General features: G+C 35.5%; 4 protein-coding genes and 1 long non-coding RNA gene across 10 annotated transcripts; 2 read left to right on the forward strand and 3 right to left on the reverse strand.

Moving 5' to 3' along the window:
* Positions 1-1,089: 1,089 nt before the first annotated feature.
* Positions 1,090-3,532, reverse strand: LOC130997288 (uncharacterized). Of its 4 annotated transcripts, none has more exons than XR_009093032.1 (7): positions 3,295-3,530; positions 3,155-3,213; positions 2,934-2,996; positions 2,011-2,173; positions 1,863-1,901; positions 1,690-1,774; positions 1,090-1,365 (listed from the first exon to the last, which is right to left on the reverse strand). It is a non-coding gene; the product is annotated as an uncharacterized LOC130997288 (long non-coding RNA). The 4 variants fall into 4 exon arrangements; XR_009093031.1 differs by lacking the exon at positions 3,155-3,213 and adding an exon at positions 1,578-1,616 and having other exon boundaries at positions 3,295-3,527; XR_009093033.1 differs by lacking the exon at positions 3,155-3,213 and having other exon boundaries at positions 1,690-1,901; positions 3,295-3,532.
* Positions 3,533-5,484: 1,952 nt separating this feature from the next.
* On the forward strand, positions 5,485-10,398 carry LOC130997289 (8-amino-7-oxononanoate synthase). The gene is made up of 11 exons (XM_057922555.1): positions 5,485-5,866; positions 6,153-6,292; positions 6,396-6,503; positions 7,158-7,393; positions 7,490-7,531; positions 8,077-8,164; positions 8,463-8,596; positions 9,049-9,137; positions 9,452-9,602; positions 9,681-9,749; positions 10,178-10,398. Exons 1-11 carry the CDS (start codon positions 5,641-5,643, stop codon positions 10,302-10,304), a joined length of 1,410 nt encoding a protein of 469 aa, XP_057778538.1. The 5' UTR covers positions 5,485-5,640; the 3' UTR covers positions 10,305-10,398.
* Positions 10,399-14,551: 4,153 nt separating this feature from the next.
* On the forward strand, positions 14,552-19,979 carry LOC130997290 (flavin mononucleotide hydrolase 1, chloroplatic-like). Of its 3 annotated transcripts, none has more exons than XM_057922557.1 (7): positions 14,552-15,003; positions 15,570-15,645; positions 18,132-18,183; positions 18,358-18,472; positions 18,555-18,625; positions 19,179-19,266; positions 19,704-19,979. In XM_057922557.1, the coding sequence occupies exons 1-7, from the start codon at positions 14,759-14,761 to the stop codon at positions 19,831-19,833; spliced, it is 777 nt and encodes a 258-aa protein (XP_057778540.1). In that variant the 5' UTR covers positions 14,552-14,758; the 3' UTR covers positions 19,834-19,979. The 3 variants fall into 3 exon arrangements, with proteins under 3 accessions (XP_057778540.1, XP_057778539.1, XP_057778541.1); XM_057922556.1 differs by having other exon boundaries at positions 14,670-15,003; positions 19,701-19,979; XM_057922558.1 differs by lacking the exon at positions 14,552-15,003 and adding an exon at positions 15,010-15,290 and having other exon boundaries at positions 19,701-19,979.
* Positions 19,980-23,001: 3,022 nt separating this feature from the next.
* Positions 23,002-26,005, reverse strand: LOC130997291 (protein DYAD-like). Its single transcript, XM_057922559.1, has 7 exons — positions 25,211-26,005; positions 24,742-25,125; positions 24,584-24,643; positions 24,332-24,485; positions 24,171-24,224; positions 23,321-23,926; positions 23,002-23,229 (listed from the first exon to the last, which is right to left on the reverse strand). Exons 1-7 carry the CDS (start codon positions 25,960-25,962, stop codon positions 23,080-23,082), a joined length of 2,160 nt encoding a protein of 719 aa, XP_057778542.1. The 5' UTR covers positions 25,963-26,005; the 3' UTR covers positions 23,002-23,079.
* A 24-nt stretch (positions 26,006-26,029) lies between these two features.
* Positions 26,030-27,991, reverse strand: LOC130998246 (uncharacterized). The gene is made up of 5 exons (XM_057923678.1): positions 27,838-27,991; positions 26,903-26,962; positions 26,322-26,433; positions 26,093-26,238; positions 26,030-26,047 (listed from the first exon to the last, which is right to left on the reverse strand). The coding sequence occupies exons 2-5, from the start codon at positions 26,957-26,959 to the stop codon at positions 26,030-26,032; spliced, it is 333 nt and encodes a 110-aa protein (XP_057779661.1). The 5' UTR covers positions 26,960-26,962; positions 27,838-27,991.
* Positions 27,992-27,993: the final 2 nt, after the last annotated feature.

The following is a 27,993-nucleotide window of genomic DNA, read 5'->3' on the forward strand; positions in this document are numbered from 1 at the left end:
TCTTTACTCTATCAACATACTTTTAGCATTGCATTACTTAGCTCAAGTTTCAGCTAACTTTTTTCAGCATACTCAAATTATTGATCACACTGATATTGACTAAACTATAATATAACACTTAAAGATATTCACTAGAATTGAACACGAATAGGCACACCAGGAACACGGTCGTCGAGAAATTGGCGGTGGAGATCGAACGCGTGGTGCCAGAAGTTGAGGATGCAATCACCTAGTGAGGCGACAGAGATTAGAGATCGAAATTTCCTTCTGAGAGCTGTCGGCGGACAGAGGAGGCTCGTTGCCACCGTGAAAAAGGTTAGAGTTATGAAGGCTAAGGTGAAAAATATATATATGAAGTGCAATGAGATCTTTTTCCATTAGAAGGTGGGGAGGACTTTGATTTTAGATTTTTCATTTTGTATATAATCATTTAGTAGTACTATCCTTCAGGTCAGGTATTTACCTTTAGTATATTAGATCCTGATTGAATTGCCTGAGTCTGGTCGATTAACTTTTACTTGTGATTGTCATCTATGTCCTTTCATAATGTGGGTTATGCCTTAATTTACTGATGCATGTTATCCCTCATTTTTTAGCTATTTGATTGTATACTGGTTCTAGTAATTTAACTGGGAAATTGTGTTTGTGTCATCTCTTTTGCTCTATTAATTTGATCTTGATTAGGGAACGAATTTGAGTCCAGGCTGACAATCAAATGTGATTTCCAATTAAAAATTGTTAGTTCCATGAATTAGGAACCCCCACTACAAAAAAAATCACCTTTGAAGACATCTAAAAATGTCATATTAAAATACTTATTGCAACATTTGATCTATCCCAACATTTATTTATGGTGTCGCGTGTATTAGTGTAGCTAAAGGGTAAGTATATATCTAGACACAACTATGGGTCGTGATAGATAACCTATTACTGCACCGATCATTTGGATAAATGCAATCTAACATCATTTTCTCATGTCGCTAAAGCCATTTTACATTTTGCAATATATACCTATTACGTGTCTTCCAAATTGATAATGCTAATTCTTTCTAAATTAGTATAAAATGAAAATAAAATAGCAAAAAGATGTATTTAACTATAACATCAATATTATAATCATTTCAAACATCAATTCAAATTTTGTTACAATTATAAATAATAAATAAAGTAGAATACTTAAACCAACCGATTGCACTCTAAATCCTATATGCTATGAAAATAGCTCTAAATCCTATCAACTATCTCCAAAAGAAAAAAAAATAGAGTAGGTTGTCGGCAACAGGTTGCACTCTTCAAATTTCTCTGGTGAAAAAAGTTGGCTAAAATCTTGACTACAAGAATTTGACATTTTGATAGCTTCTGTACCTGAAAAAAAAATTATGACACTTTAGATTTCAAACATCTAATTTCAATTATTAAATATTAATGAAGCAAAACTACATTATATAGTGAAACCAATGTGGAGCAACCATTTCATCAAGGCATCTTCAAATACCATTGGTAGTAATCATAAACTAAATCAATCATAAAATTACTACTAAAAAGTTAATCCAAAAAAAGTATGCAAAAGAACATACCTATCACAACATCCAACACTCTTTATCTTTTACACAAGCCTGTGAAACTCATTATTTTAACTGCTAACTACAGTATTAAACTAATTTGAGGCCAGTAAGAAGAGATCCAAACCTTCTTGTTGCTGGGTTGTTTTAGAGCTATTCCAACTCCTCGTGTAGCCATTTCCCAAACATAAGTGGTACATGCCACTAACAAACTAATAATGCATTAATAACGAATACTTAAATAAATAAAAACTCTAAATCCTATCCGTAACAGATTATTATGTTATCATTATTATATACCTCATTTGGCTCCTATATTGAGCAAGGATTTCAATCTCCCTGTGAAACATAAATGATTTAATTTATTATATGCAATCTCACTATAAATATAAGTAAATACAACCATCAAGAATTTGATGACACCAATAAAAATTAAATTGTCTCAAACCTTGCTCAAAGGGGCATCTTGTCATATTGAGCTAAAACCAAATGTGTGGTGTTTAAATCGTCCCCCTGACCCACATCATCCAGGTCATCGCAATCATCTTCATTCAAGGGTTCATCATCTCTAGTGTCATTCTGAACAGGAGCAGGAGTTGCTGCTAGCATCTCTATAAGTGCAGATTGTTAAGTCATATATATGAGCATTTGCAACGAAATAGTTTTCACATATTCACAGAAGTAAAAAGTGAAATAAAATGGATTGGGGAAAAAATGTAGTTGCCTTATTTAACATATTGCTAAGCAATTCTAACCTGCTAATAATCACTAAATAAATAGCCTTTACCATTATAGAGTTAAAAATCAAAAATCAATCTGTAAGAAACCCAACCAAATTTGAGATAAACATAAAACAAGCAAACTTGAGGTAACTGAAACACCACAAATGATAACAACCTGAGTTGATGGCTGATGAGGCGCTCCCCTCTCACCCTCTTTTATGTGAATAATGTGAGTTATAAAATCATAAAAGATCATAACTTTTATGTCATTTACCCACTTAAGTTGTTGGGTCAGATACCACATGAGATGTCAAAAGTCTTTTTAAAATTTCAAAAAAGAACCAATGCATTGGAGATAAACTATTGCCTACGAATCTACCTGCCAAAGAACCAAAAGAAATAAAAAATAAAACAAGTAGCAAAAGAAAAGCACAACAAAAATCAAAGAGTCAAAGCTACTAATTCTAAGCTTATTTTCGAATAAACCATATCAGTTATGGTGGAAACTAGCTATAAGTCATGCTCCATTTTAGTTGAAATATTCTCTTGAAACATATTAAAGAAAGCAATTGTAATGTAGACGAACAAAAGAAAATCAAATTACTAAATAGAAAAACTCTGTTTCGATGAAGGAAAAAGAAAAACTCACTTAGATAACCCCATGCCAATCTAGATATAAGTATTCTCAATCTTCAATCCAAGACATCCAAATCTGCAAGCCAAATTCAAGCCAACAAAGTATTGAGAAACTAATCTGCAGCAAAATTATCCAAATTCTACACTTCTAATTGCAACTTAATTGTTACCCAGAAGATAAATTCAAAATAAATATGCACCTAGCTAGATCTAGAGTTTTTAACAGGCCAATACCTCTAGGACCCTGTACACGGTGAGAAAAACATTGAAGTGTAATTGAGGGCTCTGAAACACTACAAAGTTCACATACAATCAGTTGAAAATTCAAAATAATCCACAAAATGTAGAGATTTCAAGAGAAACCATATAACTACCTTAGATAGTGCAAGGGAGTTCTGGTGGGTCGACTGCAATGACGATTAAAATTGTCGGACCGCAATAACATACATTCCTCACTAATTGCAGGCGTCAATCCGCGGCTTCTTCATTTTTTTCTTCCGTTGAGGCGTCGAGAGGGAGAGAAAATTGTAGTAGCCAGTTAATTTTTTTTTTGTTCGTAGATTGTGGTTCGTAGGTGGGGTAGGGCATGAGATAAACAATTTTATTTCTTTTGAATTTTAGAATATAACATAGTTAAAAAAAAATTGGTGGGAGGTTATTAATTATAAATACTTTGGTGGAAAAGTTGCCGCTAATATCTAACAAGTATTTCTTCTATTTTGTTTTTACTACTTTCTTTTGAAAAAAAAAAAAAAAAACAATTATCCTTCTCTGTGGGTGAGATGAGATGAAGCGTTTTTTGGTGTCATAATTGACACAATATTGCGACACAAGTTTAACTATGTTGTTATAGTATTTATCGATTTTATATTAATTAATATTAAAAAATAAGATGTCGTAATAGAGGTCTTATCGAGACATACATGTTATATGTCGTAAGAGGCATGTAGTAATAGCCCAATTAGATTTGTCCTTTGATCATTGATTAGGGAACAAATTTGAGCTTAATTGGGTAATATAAAGTTCCTTAGGGATAATTGGTACCCTTCGAACGTCCGTCCTTCTTTCATAGAAATTAAACAACGATGAGAAACCTTGAGCACATATTACAAATAAGAACAGTGAAAGAGGGTCCCCTTGGCGTAGACCTCTCGTGGGGATGACTTCACCATAAACAACCCGGTTGAGTGGAAAGGAGAATGACACGGATCGTAAGCATCTCATGACAAGCGTACACAAAGCATCCAATAATCCAATTCTTCTCATCACAACTTCCATATAATCCCATCCTCATGTTCAGTTTAAGCGTCGCAAACCCTTTTTTCCCCCTCCGTTATATTTATGATCCAGTGGGATTCAAAGCTGATAAGCACTTTGTCTGTAATTTGTCTTCCTTTAAGGAAGACACTTTGCGCATGGTCGATCACTCTACCCAACACATGACGCATCCGATTCACCAAGAGTTTAGATACTATCTTATATATGGTGTTACACATACTCAGAGGTCGGAAATCTACCACCCTAATAGGTTTCTCAACTTTTGGAATCAAGGTGATGATTGTCTTGTTTCCACTCTTGTATATAGGCCTTCCCATTAAACACATTCAACAGTTGGCTTGTTATATGTTTTATCCATAGGCGGCTAAAAACGATGATAGAATCGAGCATTGAAGCCGTCCAAACCAAGAGCCTTCATCGGATGCATGTCAAAGAGAGCCCTCATGATCTCATCTGTCTTATAAGGTCTCTCAACAAAGGCTCAATCAGCCTCAGATACTCTCTCATCCACTTTGCTAACCACGTCGTCAATATCCTCCTTCAAAGGTTTATTAGAGCAAAAGGGCTTCTGGAAGTGGTAACGAATAATATTAGTTTTGTTATGTTCATCCTCTTTCAACTCCCCCGCAGGAGTCATTTTCCAACTTTGATATACAATTTTTCTTTCTCCTTTTCGATGCTTGTGTGTGGAAAACACCCGTATTTCTATTGCCATTTGCCAACCAATTAACTCTCGCTCTTTGTTTCCAATGGCAAGCCTCACACACTAACTTTCAAGATAATTCAAACTCCCAAGGTGCTCTTGCTTTTTATCTTTTAAAATATAGAAATAATATAATAAGATATAAATTTATCATTTAAAGTGGATACTATATTTTTTATATTTTATTTACTTCAAATGATAATATATTTATTTTACTATTTATAAATTGATATAAAATTATATTCTCGCTTGAATATATTATAAATATTGTTAGAAGAAAAATGAACTACTTAATTTTTTTTTACAATGCATATAAATTTTTATTAAATTAATATGAATGTGATAAATGAAATTTATCCATTCTTTACACGGGAAAGCAAACCTAACCCTAATTTTGTATAAACATATGTTCCGCTCGTTGACTCATTTTTTTCCATCTTTTGACGAGATTTTGTTGAGGCGGGATATTCGAGAAACTTGCCAGGGATTCAACTCATCATATAATAATAACTCTATTAAAAAAAAGAATATAACATTCTCAAAAAAAAATATATATAACTCTACTAAAAACAAAAAGAAAGGAGAGGAGAGGAGAGATTGCTGGGCCCTTGTTTTAGCTTGCACTATATATAATGTATGTCGCTGCAAAGAGCAACACCATCAACTAACGCTACTACAAGTTATATCCCAGAAGCTCCTAATTCTCGTGCAGCGCAGCAGTGTGTGTTGTGCGTGAAGAATGGAGCTAAATGGGTGGGAAATGTGGGTGGGAGAAGCCATAACCAAACTCCACTCCCTTAAAATTTTACGTTCTCTCAGACCCATTCTTCAATCCGCCTCCATTCCCAATCCCGACGACCAATTTCGAGTTTTTGATGCTCCCAACAAATGGGACAGAGCTTCCGTTGAACTCCAAATTTCTCAATCCACATTCCATAAATGGCTGCACGACCTTCCCAGTTCAGGTTTGTTTCTAATTCCCCCCTCCCTTTTCTTTTGTATGCCATTTTCTACTTGTTTTGGGTACTCAATCGAATGGTTTTCTTTTCTTTTTAAGGAGTTGTAAATCTTTGTGCCGCACATTTTGGGGTGGTAAAGAAATAGCAACGAGAATTCAAAGATATATTTTTCGATGAGTTTTATAGCTTCTCGTGTTTGAGGAGAGAATTCTATATGTAAGAATGGAGGACCCGGTAACCCTCGAAAGAAACTATATTAATCATTTCCTTTTTCGATTTATTGAGTTTGTAGGGGACGATAATGATGTGGTGTATGAAAATGTGAGAGCCGCTGATGAAGCAGATGAGGAGTTTAAGAAGTTAATTGTCTTCTCCGGAAATGATTACTTGGGATTGAGTTCGCATCCGATGGTTAGAGATGCAGCAACAAAGGCATGCCCGAATGCACGCCTTGAATTTCATTCAGTTCTAACTATTAACTGCACTGTGTCTGTTGTTATTCATATGTGTTGATATAAGTCTGATCATTATGCAGGCAGCTCAAGAACATGGAATGGGTCCTAGAGGCTCTGCTTTGATCTGTGGATACACTAGTTACCATAGGCTACTAGAATCATCACTGGCGTCCCTAAAGCGAAAAGAGGTATGGCTTATGCCCATAGTTTTAATGAGAACATATTTGTTGGAGATTTTCAAATGTTTGATGTTTATAGATGCTGGGATTTGATTTCACATTGAAAATAGATAGTGAACTATCCAAGTGCTGAAGCTTTTGTGGCTAGAACAAGTCTTCAGCTTCCATTCTTATTCTGTATAAATGTATGCTTTTATAAATTATTCATGTATTTATAAATCATCATTGCGTATCCATGTTGTGAATGTCTTTAGCTATAAGATAGAGTGTGTTAATTTTTCTGGAGACTGATACTCTCTTCCTGGTGTTTCATATCCTTTACGGCAGAAAAAATCTACTTGTTATCAGAAGCAGAGATGTATTTGTTTTTTGGTGTTAATTATGATTAAAAGAATAACTTCATTTTTCGCTGATTCTAATCTCACAATACACACAGGATTGGAAAATTGCGGCAATTCTTAAGCTAATTGTTGAGTAGGTTATTATCTATAGTGGATCCAGTGATGACCCGTTTTACATAGTAAAGGCAGTTCTGTTTTTTCCTTTTATTTACTCTCAGTGGCTAGGGTGTCATCCTGTTTAAGCCAGTCAGCCCCTGCTTCATATCATTATTTGTTCTTTTACCGAAAACTCATTCATCATTGTTCTAATCTTAAATATTAGGATTGCCTTCTTTGTCCAACAGGCTTCTCAGCCAACATGGCCTTCATGACAGCAGTTGGAAATATTGGTAGGATCATAGCTGGTCGCAAACCATCAAAAGATGATAGAATTGCTATATTTTCTGATTCCCTAAATCATGCATCGATAATTGATGGTGTTCGCCTCGCTGAGAAACAAGGAAATGCTGTGGCATTTGTCTACAGGCACTGTGATATGTGCCATCTCGATGAATTATTGTAGGATTCTTTTGAGTTTATTGTTCCTTTGCCTTTATTTTCTCTTTGATAAAATATAAGTTCGAAGGCTTCCACTCACTGTTTGATTAACAACAGGTCAAACTGTCCATTGAAGAAAAGAGTTGTTGTAACTGATAGGTTTGTCACTTATTGCAATGATTGATTTGAAAATATATTTGCTTAGTATTCTGTGTTCAATTTGTAATTGTTCATATAAGTTTCAGTTAGCTGTCACCTTGGTATTAAATTTTGGAGGAACTAGATTTTATGAGATGCATTTGAAGTACATATCGTGTCTGGCAGTTTTGCACCTTGTCAGGTTGAATTTTAATCTTGTGCTATTAGAATTTAGATATTTTTTGTAAATATGGCATTTGTTGTGAAATTCTAGTTTGAGTCAAGATTGGTTGTTGATGACAGATGTACCTTTCCTCCTAGATAAATAACATTAGACCCAAACCCTTTGTAGTTTCATTGTCTTCCCTATCATTGAGGTGCAAATCTAGTGCCACACTGCCACTACTCTATGACAGTCTTTAAAACATAATATGAAGAAATGATTCATCTGTATGTGGTGTGCTCTACACTTGATATGTAAATGCTTCTTACTTTGCTCCTTCAGCTTTTGAAATCACTTATTATCATAACATCATTAAAGTTTGGATAATTGATTCATTTTCCAGCCTGTTTAGCATGGATGGAGACTTCGCACCCATGGTTGAGCTGGCAAAACTCCGTAAAAAGCATGGATTTCTGTTTGTAATTGATGATGTAAGTTCTTATTCATTTATTTCAATTGAAGACTATGAGAATTCTGCCAAAATGAATTGCATGCTGGCTAGCTACTATTTCTGTAGAAAAGAAAAGTACTTGCTTTCACTTAAGCTAATAGCATCAAGGAACACGCTGGAGATAATTCGTGATACTGTGTTCCTCATAATGCTCTTGGTAATTCTGTCTTAGTTTGTAATTGTGTTCCACATATATATTTGGCTGGCTCATTTTTTTTATTAATTAGTTAATTAATTAATTAATTTGTTTACTTATTTTATTTCTTTTTTATTTCTAGGCTCATGCTACATTTGTTTGTGGACAAAATGGTGGTGGCGCAGCTGAAATGTTTGACTGTGAAGATGATGTTGATATTTCCATAGGCACTTTGAGTAAAGCTGCGGGTTGCCATGGTGGATTCATCGCATGCAGGTAGGTAGTATTTATCACTTTGATTTCTGTTTAAGATATTTTATCATGCCAGACTCAATCATTTCTTCCATGATTCTGGATTCAAATTTTTGTTCACAGAGAATTTCGGATAGCAACATGGATTTCAAATACATCAATATATGAACTCGACTGCAAATTAAGGATTAAACTTAATGATAAATGCGTATTTCTGAACAAGTTCCATGGATTTGATGTAACTCCAAATATATTAATCCGAATCAGCCTTAAGTCAATTGTGTGCCAATGTTGTATAGGAAAACTTGAAATCATATCCGATACAAGTGACACAACTCATGTCGTTTTAAGAAGAAATTCAACCGAAATCAAGTTCCGTGCTATATACTCTAGTTTGGTACATATATAACAATTACTAATTGTTTGATTAATCACTGAGTAAATTATTCATGTATTTTATTTTATGTGGATGGCAGCAAGATGTGGAAGTTGCTCATCCAATCTAGTGGTCGTGCTTTTATATTTTCAACTTCTACACCAGTACCAGTTGCTGCTGCTGCCCACGGTTCGTTTCTTAAATTTATCTCAGCACATGTTTGTCATTTAGTTTATACTATCTGTTTTCTTGTATAAGTTGTTGAGGAAGGCTCTTGATTTTTGTCTGCATATTTAGTGTGATTAATGTGTAACTACATATTTTTATGCTATTTCATAGGTATTACCCTTGTAATAGATCGAGATAATTGCTCTATAATTCCATTTTTACATCATATAAATGGGTTCATTGTAGAAAATTAGGATATATAGTAGAAATGCAGAGCCATACAGGGCTTTCAGGATTCATGCTGAACCATTACTTTATACTTGCCCTACTTGCAGCTTCTGTCATCGTTGCAAAGAAGGAATCATGGCGTAGGACTGCTATCCAGCAACGGATGCATGAATTCCGTGCTTTGACAGGAATTCCTGTAGAAAGTCACATCATTTCACTTGTCGTGGGGAGTGAAGAAAAGGCCCTGCGAGCTAGCAGGTCATACTCTCTCTGTCTGCGTGATTACATTTGGGCTTTGTGGTCGCACTACCTAACTTCTTCTTCTTCATGAAACAGGCATCTTTTGAAATTAGGTTTTCACATTACTGCAATCAGACCTCCAACAGTGCCTCCAAACTCCTGCAGGTTTGTCAAAACCTGTATCCCATTTTGAATTTTTTCGTAGTAACCCTATAATTTCCATTTGTAGTTTAGCTTGGTTCTATATCCCATTGACAATTATTCCACTATGTATTTGTGCTCTTTGATAATGATTTTAAGTTGATCATAAATTATTTACTTGCTCTGCATCACTTTAGTCGCATTTTTTTGAATTAAAAATGTATGGTGCCCTCATTGATAATTAAGTGTTTCATGCAAACTATGTAAAATAATGTGGGCACTTAATCACAGATAGATGAAAATGGTATATGCTAATTTAACATTTATTGGATGAATTGATTAATGTTGAACTCTTTCTTAAGCACTAATCCTTCAAATATTTTATCAATTTAATCTATCGCACAAAATGAAGGTGCAATTTACTGTTTATTTTTGTGTGGCTGGTTTGTCAGATTAAGGGTAACTCTGAGCGCTGTGCACACAATAGATGACATAAGGAAGCTGCGGAATGCGCTTGCTGAGTGCGTTGATCTAAAGGAGATACAAGTATTTAGCACTAGTTGTTACTCCAAGCTTTAATTATACATTTATTTATGTCGCCTACTTCTACACTTCTACTTATCGTGCTTCCTATGTTTGATTTATGCATTTCCATAACCATGACTCTTCTTCACATGCTTGGGTCTCAAAAACGCTATATTCGTTCTATTTTTGGTGTCTCATCCCATGTTTCATTTTTCAATTTCTTACTCCTTCTGTCCACGAAGCGAAGCTTATATTGTAAGTGAAGGGCACATATTTTAATAAATAATTAGGAGATGTATATAAAGTATAGAAGAGGGTTCTCCAAAATTGAGTGGAGAAATGGCCCACCACAGTTGATGTGTTAAATATTGAGTATTTTATAAATATGGAGTATGAATGAGTTTAAAATGTAAGGGATATAGTTTTTAGAAAAGAAAAGCATATAATTTTTGTGGACTAAAAAAAACAATACTCCCTCCGTCCGCCAAAAGTATTCCACTTTGGCCGGGCACGGAGTTTAATAAAATGTGTGATGATGTTGATGTAGTGGAGAAAGGGCCCCACCACTTTATGAGATTTGTGGTTGAGATTGAATTTGAGGTGGATTTTTTTGTAAATAAAGAGTGTTTGTAAGGATAAAATATAAAGGTGGATGGTGGGACCATGGCTTAAAAAGGAAAGTGGAATACTTTTTGCGGACGCCAAATATAGTAATTGTGGAATACTTTTGGCGGACGGAGGGAGTAATAAATATTCACTTAAAAATCACAAAAACTCAGAAAACTGTTTGAGTGAACCTAGGAATTGCCAAAATCATGAGCAAGTGCCGCAGTAATGCAAGGCAAATCATGAGTCCACCGTCCGTTTGGAACCAAATGATGTGCCATTATATGAGCAACCGCATGACCTTTACAATAAATCCTCTAAAGACGTAAAGCTCACTTCCATCTATCACAATAATGAGTACCCAATAGTTGTGTGCAACTTTTTCAGTGCATATTGTGTGTAATTATTCGATGGCCATGAGAACTACTAGCGGCTCAGCCTCAAAAGGAAAACTAATACAATCAGCTTTATGAAAATAACCATGTACAATATTCATGCAATCCCGAAAAACACCACAGGTAGAGATCCATCGCCAACGCATCAATATTAACTTTAATCCAATGCGGAAGTGGAGGCCCCGAAGAAACACAAATAAACTTAGGAGGTGGAGTGGCTTGACATCTAATCCCAAGCCGACCGATAATCAACAAATCAGAGCAAATGTTCGCCATCACCAAAATTTAGGAAAAAACATATCAGCCTCTTTCAAAACCCACTTCACCATAGCAACAAAGCTACGCGCTTCCAGACAAATCCCTTCAAGCACCTTTTTATTTCACCTAATCCAAATCACCAAGTTAGTGTAACAACTCTTAGTTTCCAAAGAGAATAATGTATGTGCTAAACTGCAAATTCGTGGCATGAGAAATAAAGCTAGAAAAACTGTGATGAGCAAAATTACCAATCTGATCCACAACCCCAACTCCAAAAAGAAATTATCAATAGATACTTGATCGCATATGCAAACCAAACAAATATTTCGACCTTGAAGACCATGACGGCAAAGCATATCAAACGTGGGAAAGCAAGAAAGGATCACTTGCCAACAAGTGATCAGGCACTATTTAGGAATGTGTGAGCCCCAAATCCAAGACCTCCATTTCATAGTAGGAAATCTGCTGCAACACCTAGAATAAGCAAAAAATGGAGTGACTTTTTCATGCAACAAATGATGAACCCACGACCTCTAATATGAGAAAGTCTCCATCGACTGTATTAAGTTTCCTTTACAGATCATGAATTGGTTTGGCCTCCTCTTCCATTGATGCCCTTGATATTGGCTAGAGTCCAACCTATTGACTCTTTGTACTACCGAAGAATATTGCACACCTTGTCATCTTCTTCTATGCTTAGCTCCGAGTCAAGTTGTCACCCTTCCCAAGATAGATGTACTTTAAATGTTTAGTTAGGGTTTTAAGCTCCAATTTTGGCGTCTTCTCCACTAATGTGACCAATCTATCTTTAGGTTTTAGGATGAGTAGATTTTTGGGTTTTAACTGCTGTTGACCCTCATCTTAACTTCTTAGATATATCAAAGATGAGGTCCTGGGTTCGATTCCTCCATCGCACGGTCTTTGAATTTCTTTATTTACTTATGTATTCTATATATAAAAAAAAGATATATCAAAGCTTGATAAACTTCCGCACAATATGTGTAAGGATTAGCGATGCCTCCCTAGATAACTGCATCGAGAGTGTCCTAGAGCCCTAATATAGAAAAGTCGTTGTCCATCATGGTCTCGATTATGTCCACATATTCCATAGTTTCAGTGTCAATGGGATGCTCCATGGTTTGAAAAATATTGAAATCTACTTTTTCCCCATTAAACTCGCAAGTTAGCCTGTTCGTATCACAATCGATACGTACTTGAGCGGTTTTCATGAACGCTCTTCCTAAGAGTATGATCGATGTTTTAGCTTTTGTCTTGTCCACGTCCAACACGTAGAAATCTGCTTGGAAACTTAGATTATCCACCTTGACCTATACATCTTCCAGTATGCCCTCAGGATAAACATGAGATTTGTCTGCTAATTGAATTACAATACGTGTGGCTTAATGGTCCCAACTTCAGTTCTTTGAACAAGGATAAGGGCATGCCATTGATTGAGTTATTAAGATCCAGCACGGCTTTGTCGGTCCTTCTACTATGCATTATGCAGGGAATAAAGAATATCCTTGGATCTCCACACTTCTCGGGCATTCTTTTTCGTTTCACTACTAAGATTTTTTCTCCTACAAGAAATTTGGTGTTGTCATCATACTTTACCTTATTCGTAAATACTTCTTTCAAAAAAATTGTCCATTTGACAATGTTACGGATGGCTGAAGGAGTGGCAGATTGATTTCCACCTTTTTGAAAATATGAAACATATCATTCCATTCCTCATCTTTTTGGTTCTTCGTCGATCTCCCTGAAATAGGGGGTTTGATTTTAAGTGGAATGAGCTTGATGTATTTGGGCTCGAGTTTTGCCTTTATTTCTACCTTCTCTTCGACTTTCTCCCCATCATGACTTTCGTTCCTCCAATGATTAGACTCATCAACTGCCTTCACTTTGTTTGCCTGCTCCCAAGACATTGAAGGCCAATAATTTATGCAGTACCTCTAATGTTGCGTCCTTAATATGCTCATTTAGGGGGTGTTTACTTTGGAGGATTAGTTTAGATAGATAAAAAAAGTAAGGCTAATCCCTTATTTACTTATGTGGATTATAACTTTGGGATATCCCAAGCCAAGACCCTTGATAACTTTTATCATTTGACCTAGTTTTGTTTGATTCACATCCCATTAAAAGAGTGGGATTGAAACAAATCCTATTATGAAGGATAAAAATATTTAGTCATGCATCTTATCAATCATGCAAAGTAAACGCCCACTTAGCAGATCCGATGTGGTTAAATTGAGATAACCAACAATTTCAATTCATGCACTGAAAACTTCGAAGTTGGGTGGACGAGGCTAGCTCTCGATGCTCGAAACACAAAAACCTCCTTCATGGTATTATATATAACCTTTACCTCCCTATCACATAACTGACATGTCAAAATCTTCTTATAATAGCTAAGCACCATAGTATAGAGGAATTCATAACACAACGGTTCATGACCTGACAATCTCATTTGAGTAAAATGCTTCGGACTTAATCACTTAAGATATGCCATGACATTCGCATCGATTCCCAATTTCCTCAAAACACTCCACTAAGAATAACGTGGTTCAGTAGTGGATTGAGTTTTTAGATTCATAAATTGGCTACCTTCTTGAGTCGAAAAAATGGCAAAATAGGCACCATAATTTACATGGTCATCAATCGAATGAGGGTCTTCAGGCTCGACCTCTTCCTCATGAACACGTTGTCGCCAAGAAGCAATAGGGGAAGTGTTCTTAGCGTGGACCACAATGAAGAAAAACTTGAGTGAGACTACAAAAGTTGGTGAGTGCCTGAGTGTTGGCGAGCGACCCTAACTGACAGCGAATGGCATCCAATGAGCACCGAAAGCCAGGAGGCGGCGGCGACGAGATAGGGTGGTTGCCGAATCGGGTCGAACGCTGAAATAGCGATTAAAATAAAGTGATTTAATGATGTACTTGCTTCGTCCCACAAGAGTATACATTATTTTTAGTTGCACGAATTTTAATAAATATTAGATGAGTAAGTTAAGAGCAGAAAAAGAAATTAATTTTTTTTTGTAGTATTATGATAGTGAGATAAAAAATAAAAAAAAATTTAAACCAAAAAAATAAAAAAATTGTGAAAAAGTCGAGAAATTAAATCATGTTCTTTGGTTCCACAAATCTAATTTTATCCGTCTATTTTGCTAAACTAATATCCATCTTAATATTTCAATCGAAGAATTAAGATAAGGGAACTGGCAAGAAAGAGGATCTGCTGCGGCGGTGAATGGCAGCTCATAGATTGGTGTGGAGACTCAGTAGCTTTCCGGTGGTAAAAGTAGAGCAACGGCCGCCATTAACAGCATCCCCATATTCTACTAGCCGTGAAAAGGATATGCCCCTCTTTTACAAAAGCACCACCACCACCGTCGCTGCCAATGACACCACAAGAAAGCTGCCCATTCTGCTTTTCGACATTATGGACACAATCGTCCGCGATCCTTTTTACCACGACATCCCTGCCTTTTTCGGGTATTCTTACTCTTTCTGCCCCTTTCCCTTTTTCTAATCCATTTCTCCTATACTCAGTCCATGATTCTTTCATGCACACATTTTAATTCCATCAATTTTAAGCTGGATTGCAAAAACATCCTTCGCCATTTTTTATTAGTATTAATAAATAAATGAGGGGTGGTGGGCAGTGCGTTCAAATGGGCGTGAAATCTCATCCAGTTTCTGATGCTTGTGAAGAAAGGGACCAGCTTCTCTGCAAGGGAAGCAAGGCAGCAGGCATCCTCCCCTACTTTATCTTGCCATTGGTAAATCATGAAAGTTTTTTTAAAATTAATTTGGAACTACTGAAGTAATTGTCGCTGTTGCTAATTGTGGCTAAATTGGTGGAAGAAAACTGTTATTTTGTCATAGATTACATAATTAAAGGTTTACATGTGGCTTTGCCGATATTGTTAGACTAATTGCCGTATCATCAGATGTATTCATCATACACCCAAAAGATAGATGTTAGAATACGTGCCGTGCCTAGCTTATTCTAGCTGTACCATTTTGCAATCGGTGTTACTTTGTTTTCCTTTCTGCAGAATGTCTATGAAAGAACTTCTAGAATGCAAGCATCCTACTGCCTGGCTTGAGTTTGAGAAGGGTCTTATAAATGAGGTATAATGGAAAAGCTATGAAATTAACTATGCTGTATAGAATGGCAAAATGACATGTAGCAAACGCATTCCTCCTGTTCCTTTCAGTGTTTAATTTAGTTGAATATAATAACTTCCTCTGCTATTTGTTGATTCAGAGTTTTCTTTTTTGTATTCATCAATCTTGCTTGATAAGTATAATTCTGATGATATGACGATATAATAAATGGGACCGCTACCTCTTATAGAGTTGGCAATGGACTGTAGAATACTAAAATTAGTGGATCTATTTCCGGTAGCCACCAATGCTGTAGGTCACTGATTAAACAGAATGTTCCTTTAAAGCCTAACCTCTGAGGATGGAGCCATACATTCCGTGGGAGCAAGGTTGGGTACATAGTATTTGGATGAATTCATGGCACTCTTCAGTAGATCAATTACTGGTTCTTCAAACTCCACGGCTTTGTTGTGAGAGTGAGACTTAGTATATGCTTGGTATGATGGAATGAAATGAAGGTAGGAATGGAATGGAGGGGGAAAATGAATGACAAACCTGTCATTGGAATGGAATGGCTAATACCATGGTTAGTGGAAGGAATGATTATTCCCATACAAGTAGAAATGGTGGATCCTAAGAAAAAATGTACCAAGCAAAGAATGGAATGGAGGTAGGAATCACCATTCCAACATACCAAGCATGTCTTTAAAAGTTTTGTTAGAAATAATCTAAACAAATGACTTGTGTCTCCACAAAGAAAAAAGAGAGATTAAGGAGCTGGGGTGGGCGGGGTTGGTGTAAACCTTTTTAAGTAGCCTGGGGCCCTGGAATGTTAGCAACCTCTGCAGAATGGGTATTTTAGGTGCTTAAGGCATTAGGCATGTTTTTATGTATTCGTAGACGCGTATTTTGGTAGGTCTGAACCTTTTTGTGAGAGATCCCCATCTCTCTATATGCGTATAATGTGTGATTGTAATGAGTTTCATAACAATGTATAAGATATAATATTGTTCACTACCAGTCTGTTGATTACCAGAGTATTATGTTAACCATGAGTTCAAGGTCCTTGCTATTTTAGAAGCTAAAATATGATTCACTAGCTTGAAATGCTTGAAGTATTTTTTCATTCCCTTTGAATCTCTCCTTTTCTTATGAGTCTTTTGGAAGACTCCTACCTACCAATCCCTTGATTCCTGAACTCTGACTCATCTTTCTCCATTTACGCCTTCCATCTTGTGCTAAACCTATCCAGTTTTTCACTTTCATACTTGATATTGTCCAAACTGCCTTGAGATATTCCTGCTGCACACATGAAAGATTTATCAGATGTGACTGCACTCAAGTTATGCTAGATTGTTTATCTATCTGACTCATTTCCTGAAATATGAAAATAAGTCCATAGGAATTTGTTTTAGAGCTGAGTATGGTAGCTATGTGAGTAAAGGCGATTTGTTGCAAGAAAACGAATAAGAAAAAATGAAATAACTCTCCTCAATCTGAGGCCAACGGTATAGTACCATTCCGAACTCTGAATTGCAAAAGACAACTGACTTGCTAACTATCAGACGCTACAAGTAAAGATTACTAACCATAGCCCTAACAGGGGTCTGCCTCCTAATCTTAAACAGAAACCTGGTCGCATGGTATAACCGTCGTGACAGGAGACCAGCTCATAATCAATAGTCCTTTCTATTATATGCAGAATGGATCAAAATGTTGTGAATAATAATAATAATAATAATAATTTTATTGTAAATAGAATAAAAGAAAGACATTGGAGAAATTTACACTCTGTGTCCCTATATATGCTTCTGTTCAGGGAGAAATTAAAAGGATCTATGTACCATCTAAAGTCTAAATATAAGTAGAAATATATACAAAGAAACATAAATATGAATTAACTCAGTCCCCTCATGACGGAGCATATATATGAATTATTCAGCTTATCACAAAGTATTGAGAATCTTTCCCCTCCAAACGGCTTAGTGAAGATATTTAGCAACCTCGTTGGACGTTGAAGTGAAGGGCGTAGAGATTTTATGGCTCATTACACAGGGACATAGTCCTCTCATGAAAAACAAAATTATTTGCAATGTGAAAATGGATACCTGCTCGGTTATCACAATATGAGCAAAGGTTCATTGTAACTGAACCCCATTTTCTTCAGCTTATATTTGTTATATTAGTACGAAACCCATATCCTCTAGCTTAACTCTCAGAAATACTATTACTTGAGAAAACCATCACCTATAGGTACTATATATATATATATATATATATATATATATATATATCTTTTAACCTGTAGTAGATAGTTTTTTCAAACAAGCTGATATTATATTAGAGCATTTATTCTGACGAACTCTCCGTAGCCTAATATTAGAATTCACCATTCACTTTTTTGATTGAATTTTGGTGTTCACAGCCATATGATATGTTCATACTGTCAAACCAACTTGCCCACACATATTATCTATAAGTAAGTACATATAAGTAATTTTTTTTTTCAGGTCGAGCTAGCTCAAAAGTTTTTTAAGGATGGGAGGCCACTTGATTTGGAAGGTAAAGTTAACAGCAGAGGGAATGTGTTGAGGCTGCATCTATTTTTTATTATTTTCGTTAGACATAATATACATGGTTCCTCATTGAAGTTGAGATCAACAACTAAAAGTACCTACTGGAAGCATCCTTTTGGCTGGATAGTCTATAGTCATGATCATGACTGCTTTCTTGCAGGTCTCAAAAGCTGCATGAGAAGAGGATATGCCTACATTGAAGGAGTTGAAGACTTACTTACTGATCTAAAGAACAATGGATATGAAATGCATACTTCGACTAACTATCCCATTTGGTTTGTTTAAATGAAGATGCTCTTATGAATGCTCTAAAAGGCATTGTCCTTTAATTTCTTTTTCTGAACTTTTTTGTTGCAGGTATGAAATCATTGAAGAAAAGCTAAAACTCTCATCCTACTTATCTTGGACATTCTGTTCATGCACAATGGGTACCTTTTTCTTCCCCGACCTTTTTTACTTGCTACACTCATTAATGTGATGGCAGTGAAACTGAATTGGGTAATCATCATTGCTATATATGTGTAGGTGTGGAGAAACTGCTATTGATGTTTTTCTCTAGATATAGAATGATTCATTTTTTCACCATGATGGACCAGAACTGAAAATGTCATTTGCTTGTATTGGACCGATAGGCATATGAATTAGGAACCCATTCTAAGCTTTATGCTAAATAATTATATTGGTAAGATTATTATTTTGTTAACTTTGGAGGATGTCTGGGTCTGCAGTGCATTTTGCTTATTTCCATAAATGTGTTGTGCCCACGTGAAAATTACTTTTCCCCATAATATGATTCCTACTTTTCATATTTTGCTACCAATATAGGATGTTTATCCATCTCTATAGGAAATATTAATTCCTAAGTAGTTCCTGTTGTAAAAATGAAAAACCAGGCTGAAAGCTCTTGTTTTGCATTCTTAGTTGCTTCTATGCCCAATTTTCACAATGCAAAAGTGGGATGATGAACTTGAATCAATGCAGGAAAAAGGAAGCCTGATCCCGACTTCTATATGGATATGTTGAAGCACTTGAAGGTTGAGCCTACATGCTGTGTCTTTATTGATGACAGGTAAGATTACTATTCTGAATAACTACACAAAAGTGGCTATTATCATGTAAATAATTTTCCCAAGTCCCAAGCAGGAAAATAAGCTATAAAATCTCCAAATTAGATGCAAAATGAGGTTGGCGTCACTAGTTTCAGAATATTAGGCTTAAAATGTTTTAGTGAACAGACATAGCACTGTAGTAGACGACTCCTATGGTAATGGTGTTAGCTTGATAGTTCTTCTCCATTTGCTTTCTATGATACCGCGTGATTCTAAAGTGAAGCCTCTGATAAAACAGACATAGTAGTAGTTTAGGTTCGTCAAATTACTGTGGTACTAGTAATTGAATGGGAATGCTTGCGATTTGCTTGAATCTGATTGATAGGAAGTTCATGTAAAGTTTTGGCTGTTAGCATAGATATGAATACAAGCTAGCTTATTCTATTCTTCTTAGCAGGATGAAAAATGTTGAGGCTGCGCTTCATGCTGGCTTCAATGGTATCCACTTCAAAACTGCGGATTCATTACGAAAGGACCTCTCTAATCTTGGGATTCTTTTACACACAGAAAACCCAAATTTCTATTGATTGGTTATTTCCTTGTTCAAGATATGTAGATTACACATTCTTTTAGATTTTCATGTAAAGCGTACATGTTCCTCTTTTACGAAACTAAATGTATTATCATTTTATTCAATTTAGTACTATAGATGCTGAAATTTTGGTACAAGAAAGACGTATTTAGTCCCTTTCCAAAGAGGAGCAAGAGTTGTTGTGGTCGCGATTCATCAACTTTAGTGACAAGTGAGTGTCTTTGTGGTCTGTTGCTCAGCCATGAAGGAGCTGCATCTACTGGGAAGGCGTCAAGACTGGCTAATCTTTGCTTCCTCTCACGCATCTCAAAATCCATGGATACCACATTTTCTCACATCTCAAACGCCTTCTTCAACTTTGTGTAAGTGTTCATCGATTTCTTTGATCTCAAGCCCCATGTGCCATACCTGGGATTTCGTCTTCACTTCAACTAGTGCTTTGATGGCAGTCTTATAACCACCTGCTAAACCGAACCAAATAACAAAAACTGAATTAAAATCAAATTATATAATTATAATCAAATTCGAACCGGATATGCCTAAAATTAAATAAAACCGAACCGAAATATTTCGGTCCGCTTTCGATTAAAACCAAATGACCGAAATAAATACACAACATATTTTCTAAATTTTAAATAACTAATGAACATTCAATATTCAAGATTCAAAATCCGCAAATAATAATAATCCAAAATTCCAAAACATCTTAAGAGTATAAATTAAGAATAATTATTGACTATTTTATTGAATAGTAATAATAATCATATTAATTTTAAATATACAAATTATTAAATTAATTATTATTGGACCAAATTTCTTTTGTTAAAAATCATAAACGAATCCAAAAATCCAAAATTTCAAAATTCAAAATCAAAACCGAATCAAAAATTAAATTCGCCGAACTGAATTAGTATTTCGGTTATGACTTTTTGGATTTAATCAAATTTTGCTCACTCCTAGTCAGCTGCAAGACGTGCCATGCCAATGTAGGTGTGACAATAGGGAGCTCAACCCCTCTATAGCCTCTTCTTACCTTGGAGTTTCGGCAATTAGTGGCACATCAGCAAAGGTAACATCCATTCTCTGGATCCTTGGCTGGGACCTCGTTCACTTAAGTTGAAACATCTTCAACATGAATGATCTTTTTAGCTTGTATGGTCTCAGCAAGCCTTTTTCATCTTTAACAATTTTAAAGTCTTATTTGCTATTAAAAAAAATTCTTATTTGATTTTACAAAAAATCCTATTTACAATTTACTAGCAAAAGTTTCATTTACAAATAAAAACTCTTAGTACTCATTTGGTATCTATGTTTGAAATGAACTGATTAATAAAACTAAGATAAGTAATACAAAGAGGAATATGAGTAGTTACTATATTGTTAAGATTAATATATCTCATGGGTGAGGTGAAATTGTTTTTAAAGATGAATAGTGAAATAAGAGAGAGCATTGGTTTTATGCAGACACGATTTATAATTTGGGGTACTAAATGCTCCTCAAATTATTTAGCTATCGAGACTTATAAAGCCTACCAAACATGCACTTGAAGTCTTATTTGCTATTAAAAATTATCTTATTGACTATTAAGAAAAGTCTTATTTGATTTATATTTATTTGCAAATAAAAACTCAAGTCTTATTTCAGCAAAGTTTCATTTACGAATAAAATATCTTAAAGTCTAATTTACTCTAAATAAAAGTCTTATTTACGTTTAAGAAAAGTCTCATTGAATAAGAAGATTACTGCCCCTATGTCCCATTACTTTTGGACACGAAGATTAAGAAGAAGTGTAGTTAGTGTATAAAGTGAGTTGGTGAAAGATATTTAAAGATTATTTTAAGTGAGCTAGTGTATAAAATGAGTTGGGCCCACCATTAATAATGTTTTAAGTAGTTAATTTTTTTTACTAAAAAGGATATAAGATATTTCTAATGGGATGTCCCAATATAGTAACTGGGACATTACTAATGGGACGAAGAGAGTAAAAACAATCTTATTTGATTTTCTGAAAAAAATATTTACATGTTGTGTGATCCATAAATTGTCATAATAGGTCAAATACAAAAATGAGCTTTCACTAAGTTTTGAACCCAAAGTTGTATGTTTGGTATCTATGTTTTAAAATGATTTGATGGAGTACAAAAAAACTATAAGCCCAAATTATTTATCTATCAGGGCATATTTGCCCTACCAAATTACACTCCCAAAGTCTTTAAGGAGAGAAGACTACACCTTATTCATCGGACCACATGAAAATTAAATTTATAAACGTTATAAAATGGGTCTACAGCATGCGACCAGTATCAGGCAAATATTTGCAATTTATTATTTCTTAAATTTCTGCTCGCTTTTATTTCTTAAAACCTTTAAAATTTTCTTGTTTGTTAGAAGATAATTGGTATGCAGTCCATCATATACATATCTTAATTTGTTCTTATTTGAAGACGTACTTGTGGATTGGTTACTCTTAAGATTCAATTAATGTATAACATTTGTCATATTAACATTCTTCTAATCTAATAAGAAAATATGAATTAATGTGCTATTCTTATTATAAAACTTAAGTAAACATAATGCTCGGTAAGAAAAAAGTTACTAATATATTATCTATGTCCCTCACCATGTTTCAATTTATTGAAACACATGCTCATTTTACTTTAATTTACTAGCAGAAAGAACGTTGTACGTGTAATTAATATTATTTTATTTGATAATTTATTATTTTAGAAAATCTATTAATTCATTACTTTTATTAGATATTTATTGAATGGATATATTTATCTATAAGCCTTATCAATAGCTATAGATATATATCACATAAATTAATTATAATATCTAATGAATTAATAAATATATAATATGTAAAATAACCTTAAAATAAAATATATAATAGAGATAAAATAGGCAATCCACGAGTTGTGGCTTAGGCTCTTTTTCTATTAGTATAGATTTAAACAAACAAATATGCAAATTCCATGAAGACATGTTTATTACCTCAAAGGCCATGCAGTTTAAGAAATACTCATAGTTCATAAGATCATAGCATTCCTATAGATATACATAGCATCAACAGAAACATGTATATTTCTCCAAATTCTCTATCAAGTACTTGGACATATGCAGGCCTGATGCATAATACTAGCTGAGGCCCTACTAAAAAACCACATTGTTTTACTCTGACAATTTAAGAAAAACTACAAAATATTTTATCTTTAGCAACAGCATATGAATTCAAGCTGATTAACCATGGCTGGAATCATCAGATGCAGACTTGAAATTAGTCGACAGTGCCAACCAGTTTCCCACTTCAGAAGCCGACGGGCAGCAGCACGCCGCTGTGTCGTCGTACACACCACCACTCTCCCATGGCAATCTATTAGCAGCAAGCTTCTATTACAAGAAATTAACAAGAAATTAGTTGAAGATCACATTTTTATAATTTTTTGCATTGTCACACATTATACTACTCACAAATGCTTACCAATGGCATGTCATCATCAAGATTGATTGGGGCATGATTTAGATTGACTAAAGCAGGAGTGTTAGTGGTGAAGGAATTGTTAACATTATCGCCACTACCCTCATTATTCTGGGCCTTAGACAAGGTGGAGACAGTGACTGTGACTGCACGTTTTTCAGCCAAGGGCTTGACTATGGATGGTGGTGGTGGTTGATACAGGCCGCCACCGCAGCTATAGGGAAGCTGAGGTGGCACAGTGGAGGATGAAACTGAAGGAGGGGTAGGAACCTCAACTTGAACCTGCAGAAAACTAGTGGAGTTATTAATGCTGCTGCTATTGTTGTTGTTGTTGACCATGTTTGGCCACAGGAAAGTGCCCTGTGGCTTGCAGATTCTGAAACCACTCTTCAGCCTTTGTATTTTCGCTGCTTTTTCCTCTGCTGCACTTTGGCCATTCTTCTGGTTTTTAGCAATTAATGCATCTTGTACTTGCTGGTCATGTGTGCTCTTCCTCTCTCTCTCCACTTCTGTTTTCTCTCTCATCGTATCTGCATCTGTTGCCACCATTAATGAAGAGCCTGCTTTTGCTGTTTCTGTTAGACTGGGGATTAGCTTTTCAAATTTTCCCTGTTTCATGGTTTACATATATGTGTAAAATCAGTATCAGGTACATAACAAATGGTGAAAAAAAAAAAAACTGCCACCGTTTTACATATATTTCCAAGAAATATAGTTTATACTATCACTAGAAAACAAAATAGTGTTCAGATCATTCCAAATGGACAGTAGCAATAAATTGTAATGCTTCAAATGGTTTCACATAAATCAACAAAATATAATCACAATCATGTCTCTTGCATTTATTTTATACCTCTATTTCTTTCACAAACTCTGAGATGGTCATCAATTGTTCCTTGTACTTTTCCTAAAAAACCATAACATTAAATACAATTTATTAAGATACAGTATTAATGAGAAAACATAAGCTAAATGAGCTATATATATGTGTGTGTGTGTGTACATTAACCATACCACTGAAACATGTACGTAGCCAAAATCGCGTTTTGAGGATTCCAATGAAGCAGCAAGCTGATCCAGCTTTTGATTTATACCACAATGGTTTGATTCAGATGTGATTGTTTGATCTTCTTGTTGCTTTTTCTTGGAAGAAATTTCATCAATTTCCCTGCAGTACCATAATCAGTAATTTAAATATACAAAAAAAAAAGAAAAAAGAAAGCCAAATATGCAACTTGGTTCACTAGTATATAAGACACACATCACCTCCTTAGCATTCCAACTTCCTCCTCTAGCTGCATCTTTGTTGCCATCTGTTCTATACTTCTGTTCAACATACCATTAAATTTAATGTTCCAAATAATAGTAAAAGAAAAGAACTAACACTAAATGCATCATCAATGATCAAACCAATAATTAAGCACCTTTTTATTTTTGAAATATCGTCCTTGAGCATCTTCAGCTCTCTAGCACATGTAGGGTCCTGAGTTGGGGAGTCACCAAGTTTCCAACCAGGCGGTGGCACCCAATAAGGGTCAGTGACACCAGCATCTCTCCTGATTCTAACAAGATCAGCACCTTCCAACCAATACTCCATTGCTCCATCGGGGTTGTGCCTCCTCCTGAATCTCTCTTGCTCGCCTGGAGCAAGCTTCCCAGCCATATGCTTCAGAAGATGATCAAGCAGCCCTGTATCGCCTATCCTCTTTCTTGCTTCTGCTCTCAACTGAGGCCTCAAGATTGGTTTATCAGCCGTTGCACCCTTTGTTTTCATCACCATCAAAAGATTCTGCTCAGCAAGCTTGTACCTTCACATTTTTTTATTTAATCAATTAAACTAACAAATCAAAGAAATGGAAGCAGCCTGCACATAAGAGTTTAATTAGAATGTACCTTTCAGCAGACCAACGATCTTTTGGATCCCTTAGAATTAATGACTCCCTTGATCTCTTTCTACCCTTGTTTTTCTTGATCATCTGGTTCTTCTTCTGTGTCTGCTTCTGCTTTTGATTTCTGATCTCAAGCTTTGCTTTCTTTGTTTTCTTTGCACTCAAATTTCTGAAAGAGTACCTCTTTCTTTTCAAGTTCTCATTATTCTTCTTAACCTTAATCTTCTCATCTTCCTCTTCCTCTTCCTCTTCCTCATCTTCTTCTTCTTCTTCTTCTTCTTCTTCTTCTTCTTCTTCTTCTTCTTCTTCTTCTTCTTCTTCAGCATTTTCCTGATCCTCACCATTCTCCATATCTCCATCTTTCTCTCCATCATCACAAGCAGAAACTAAACGCTTGTGAGATTCCTCAGCTCCATTCACGAAGCTCGAAGATGAGTTCTGAGCGATATAAACATCACTACCTTCACTCTCCTTATGTCTACCCAAATACTTGACTTGCCTTTTTATCCCCCATCCATTCCCCTTTAATGCCTCAGAGAGACAACTACCTCCTGCCTTGCCTTTACTAGAAGCAGCAGCTTCCGCAGAACTAATCAGCCAGAAACCTAACTCACTCTTCTTCTCTGCGAAAATCTCGGCAGGGACTGATCTAACAAGAACTCTCTCCGCTAGCGCCGACCCCATCACAAACTTCTCATCCAAAGCTGGGTGCGATTCTCTTGAGCTGTAGTTGAAGAATGCTCTCAGCGACTCCATACTCGGAAACCTCACAGCCAAATTCACCTCCGTCTTCTCGCAAACCTTAAGTTAACCAAAACATTAATTACCCATAAATAACAAGCTGTAACAGAACTAACAAACAACAATTAAGTGTTAGAAAGCTTGCCATAGCAACTCGGATGGACCGGAGCTGGGCCGGGGTTCTTGGGGGTAAACGAGCGTGATTGATCTCGTAAAGAAACCCCTCTTTGATATGGTTTTGCATCTGGGATTCATCTTCATCACCACCGTTCGGAATCAAGAACTGGCTTTCTGCAATTTTGCAAAACACATTTAGCTGTCTGATTAGCATAAAGAAGGTATATACCAAGAAAAATGGTAGCAAGAATACATACCTTGAAGCAGGAGGGCGCAGCATCCAGATGGAGGTGACTGTTGTGGAGGCGCTGCCGCAGCAACGCTGCCTTGAAGCTGCACTGCTTCTTTCTGGCGACACTGATCCAATTCCTGCACCAGAAACAGTGTTAGTTATTCACCTTTTGTCCTGACGCTGTAGCATAAACACACAGCTAGATTAATTATAGCATAAAAAAAAAGGAATTATAATACTAAAAACCAATGATAACAAATAAATAAACCTATTAATTAATTATAAATTAAATAAAAGCATAATTAGGGCTACGTGAAAATGAATTGCTGGTTTTATACTATGTGTTCAGGGAGCATCATCATGAATAAAGATTTCGCCTTTATTTTGTGTATGATAGTGACATCACACACGGTGCATTCAAGCATAACTAAAATACTTATATCACTAAAGATACTAATTTTGCTGTTGCTTTCAAACGGCAGTGCAATTTGAGAGCGCGTGAGATATTATGTGAGACACAAATAACAGACACGAAGCGCAACTCTCTGATGCATAATCATTTTCTGAGAATTGACAGGCAGAGAGAGAGAGAGAGAGAGAGAGAACCATGCTGGATTGATGGGCTTTCTTTGAGCGTTTTCTGTAGTAGGTTTCCATTACCATTGTCTGTCATCATTCAGCACAAAAAACCCTTTGATCAAGAAACTACAATGTGAAGAAAATACAACGCACACACAAGGAAATGGGCTTTGTTGAGAAAAGAATAATCAAGAGAAAGAGTAAAAAACTAGTAAACAGCATTAGGGTTTTTGAAAGATGTGGAAAATTGTTTGAAAGCACTATTTTCCAAATATAGTAACAAATTTGGGCAGCTGCGAGGAATCAGAAAGGTTATGAGACTCTTATAGAAATCATAGCAGACAATTAACCTGGAAAATTAATTGAGTGCCCTGTAAATGTTGGACAGTACAACACTCCATGCAGCATGTATACACACACGTACACCAACAGAAAAAGTAAAGCTGCGAAAATCTGAAACGCGTAGATACAATTGGGCTAAAAAGTTTTGAATCAAACCCAAATTAAAGAAAAAAAGTGAAAGCAGTTGATGATCAAAGAAGAATAAATAAAGAAATGAAATGCTTGACATGATTTTTTTTAATTTTTCATTTTTATTTCTCGGGAGGGTGATTTTTCGAATGAAGGGGTCCAGAAATATCTGCTCCTAATGATGCACTAAAACTTAAAATTGAAAAGAAAAAGATGGAGAAAAATTAAAGAGAGAAACGGAAAATTGTAAAGCAGTGAGTTCGAAGATCTATAAATGGTGGGAATGAAGATTCCGTTTTTGGATGACGAGATGGAAGACTGCGAAGATTTTAGGATCAACTGTAAACATGCAACTGCAGAAAACCCTAGTTTCTGAACAGAAAACATATAAAACTGCATGAGCGGATCCATTTTGCAAGGAAAAAAGTAGTTGTTCTTGGTGTTGGAATAATCAGAACATATAGTGCGAGAAAATGAGGGAGAAAGATTACCTTTTCTGTGAAAAATATTTGGAGAATTCCGCAAACATAAGAGGATTTTCGGTCGAATGAGTGTAAGCGTTTGTGATAAAAATGGAAGAAAAAGTGGAGAAGCTACCAGAAATGCGGAGGCTTTGTGAAAATGGTGAGTTTGTATGTGCGAGGGAG

The sequence above is a fragment of the Salvia miltiorrhiza genome, chromosome 8, assembly GCF_028751815.1.
Source record: "Salvia miltiorrhiza cultivar Shanhuang (shh) chromosome 8, IMPLAD_Smil_shh, whole genome shotgun sequence".
Classification (NCBI taxonomy): Eukaryota; Viridiplantae; Streptophyta; class Magnoliopsida; order Lamiales; family Lamiaceae; genus Salvia; species Salvia miltiorrhiza.